The sequence below is a fragment of the Megalobrama amblycephala genome, unplaced genomic scaffold (genome assembly GCF_018812025.1).
Source record: "Megalobrama amblycephala isolate DHTTF-2021 unplaced genomic scaffold, ASM1881202v1 scaffold541, whole genome shotgun sequence".
Lineage (NCBI taxonomy): Eukaryota > Metazoa > Chordata > Actinopteri > Cypriniformes > Xenocyprididae > Megalobrama > Megalobrama amblycephala.
Window position 1 is genome coordinate 13,100 of NW_025953453.1, and position 2,725 is coordinate 15,824.

A 2,725-nucleotide genomic window follows, 5' to 3' on the forward strand; every position below is an offset into this window, starting at 1 on the left:
GTACCAGAAACATTTCCATATAAGGCTCTACTAGGAGTAAATGTGAAACAGGGAATGGTCCCTGCTTAGGAGAAGGTCCTTGGGATGCTAAGGGACCTCATGGGTACCTGACCAATAGATGACCGTATTTAGACTTGTTTTTCTATATGTATCACATTCCTATAACATGATCTATATGATGTATTCTCTTTCTCATTGGCTGAAACTATACTACACCCCTTGTACTCTTTCTATATATTCTCTCTTTTCTTATCAATAAAATGAGACTATATTCTCCCTCAGCGCTGAGTGATTGCTCATTCAATTGCCAAATAAGAGGTCTGGGATGAGGCACAAATTAGGAGCAAAAACCTAACACCACCTTTTCTGTTTGGCCTTTGACACCTGATTTTGACATTTGTTTCTTAATTTGTTTTTGTTTTTATGTCTTGTATGAGTTGAGTATTTTATGTTTTATATATTTTTCTGTACAGCACTTTGGTCAACTTTGGTTGTTTTTAAGTGCTTTATAAATAAAGTTTGATTTGATTTGAGTTTGAAAAACACTTTTCTACATGTTTTTCTGCTCAATAGTTATTTTGAGTGTTTCTGGAGTCACAGGATCATCAAACTCCTCTGAGGACGCTGAACATCTGCTCTATTCTGAGAGAAACACAATCACTCCACCTGATGATGAAATATGAGTTTAACTCGCTCAGATTCACTGTTTGACTTCAGTAAATGACACTGTTGAGGCAGTTTGTGGAATAAATCAGGAGTTCAGGAGCTTCTCCAGGTTTCTGTAAGTACCAGCTGAAGAAGTTTCTCCTGTTCCAGTTTCTCTCCATTGGATCAGAGGTTTGTTCATATTCATCAATTACACTGAGGTTTATCAGCTCATGTTATCATCAGATACCAGTTTGTACCTTCTCATAGTCCTGTGATTAAATGTTCAATAAAAATTCAGTTAAAAGCACAAATTAATATTCTTATCTTGCTCTTTCTGATCAGAGGCTGTGATTGGTGCAGAGGAGGGAGAGGCGTGTCTGAACTGAACTGTTGATCAGGACTACAATTAAAACAGCAGCTGATATAAAACTCTTACTGTCTGCAGTATATAGTATGAATACAGTGTATAGTGAACAAATGACACGTTAGGATGAGATACTCAAATCAAATAACCATGGAGAATTATGAAAATTAATATCTAATATTAATAAAAGGCGGCAACTGAAATCAGTCAGATCTCAAACGTGTGACTGATCTATAAGAGCACAAAATCTCTTTCTGACCTCTATAATTATTAAGAGTGGAAGATTAATTTAGATGATTTTATTTCAGATGTTTGTGTGACGATGTTGTTTCAGATCCTCCTTTGAGCAGCTGCAGTATCAGTTCAGTCACTGTGACTCTGACTGACGGAGGTTTTTGTACGACTCTTTATCACTGTGTGAACACATCATTACTGTTGATTTCATGGTAACTCTGACAGTAATAATGTCCAGCATCTTCAGTCTGGACTCCACTGATGGTCAGAGTGAAATCACTGTTAGATCCACTGCCACTGAATCTAGATGGAGTTCCTGACTGGAGGGTGCTTGCATAATAAATCAGGAGTTTAGGAGCTTCTCCAGGTTTCTGTAAGTACCAGGCTAAACGATCACCAACATACACTCTACTGCTGGTTTTACAGTTGATGTTCACAGTTTGTCCTGGTTGAGCTGCTGTCATTGAGGGACTCTGAGTGACGGTGATCTGTCCTCTACACTCTGAAACACACAACAAGAAGAAAATCAACTCAAAACTTTGACAATATACTTGAAGAAATGAATTGATATCAAACTTGTGCTCCACAAACCTTGAGCAAACGCTGTGAGAGTCCAGATGAAGATGATGATGAAGGTCATGTTGATGAAGATTGTTGTGTGTGTCAGTGATGAAGTGTTAAACTCACAGCACTATAAACACTCTCAGAGCACTGAAGCATCTGATCAATATGCAAATGAACTCATTCTGTATTTAAATGAGGCTCTAAATGTAGCATACAATTTATGACCAATTTAAATTGTGAAGATTAAATGTTTCAAATCTATATTATCATTATCTAAGCATCATCAGCTCGACTGTAATTCGGCTGCAGGTACGAGACCGCAGGTGATCACAGCTGTACTGATGACAGAAACCCTTCAACAGTTTTATTCATGTTATCTTGCACTACATCACTGTGCCACTAGAGGGCGGTGTGAACAGACAGACACACTGATGAACAGGATCGGACAGAGATTAACAAGGACAGTTAATACAGTGATGAATTATTCAATGGGGCTCCTGTTTGTGTAACTGTAACGACTGCAAAAGTCACAAACAGTATTTTAGTTCTGACCTAAAGTCATTGTTTGAGCCAAAGGGGACAAGCCCTGCAAAGTTTACTTAACAGGGTATATGGCCAACATAAGACAAACACTTGGTCTTTGGATAGCTTTAATGCACAATGTACACTCTCTAACATAATATGTTTAGCATGTAGCTTGAATTGTCTTTGGGATCCTTTACAGCTCAGAAACATCAATCCAGAAACACTTTCTATAGCTGTGAGAAACAAACGTGTATAAAACACATCAGGGGTTGAATACAGGTGGAGTTTATTCTGCAGAAAGAACATCATCAGACCTTCTCTGAGACTTTCTGAACTGTGTCATGTCAGATAACGTGATCACAACATTGAACCAAAACACACACATATTCC

The 2,725-nt window shown here is 37.9% G+C and overlaps 1 gene segment (V, D, J or C); it reads right to left on the reverse strand.

The window, feature by feature from the left end:
* Positions 1 to 1,322: 1,322 nt before the first annotated feature.
* Positions 1,323 to 1,873, reverse strand: LOC125261986. The segment is given in 2 exon segments: positions 1,323 to 1,748; positions 1,838 to 1,873. A coding segment is annotated over 1 exon segment (288 nt).
* Positions 1,874 to 2,725: the final 852 nt, after the last annotated feature.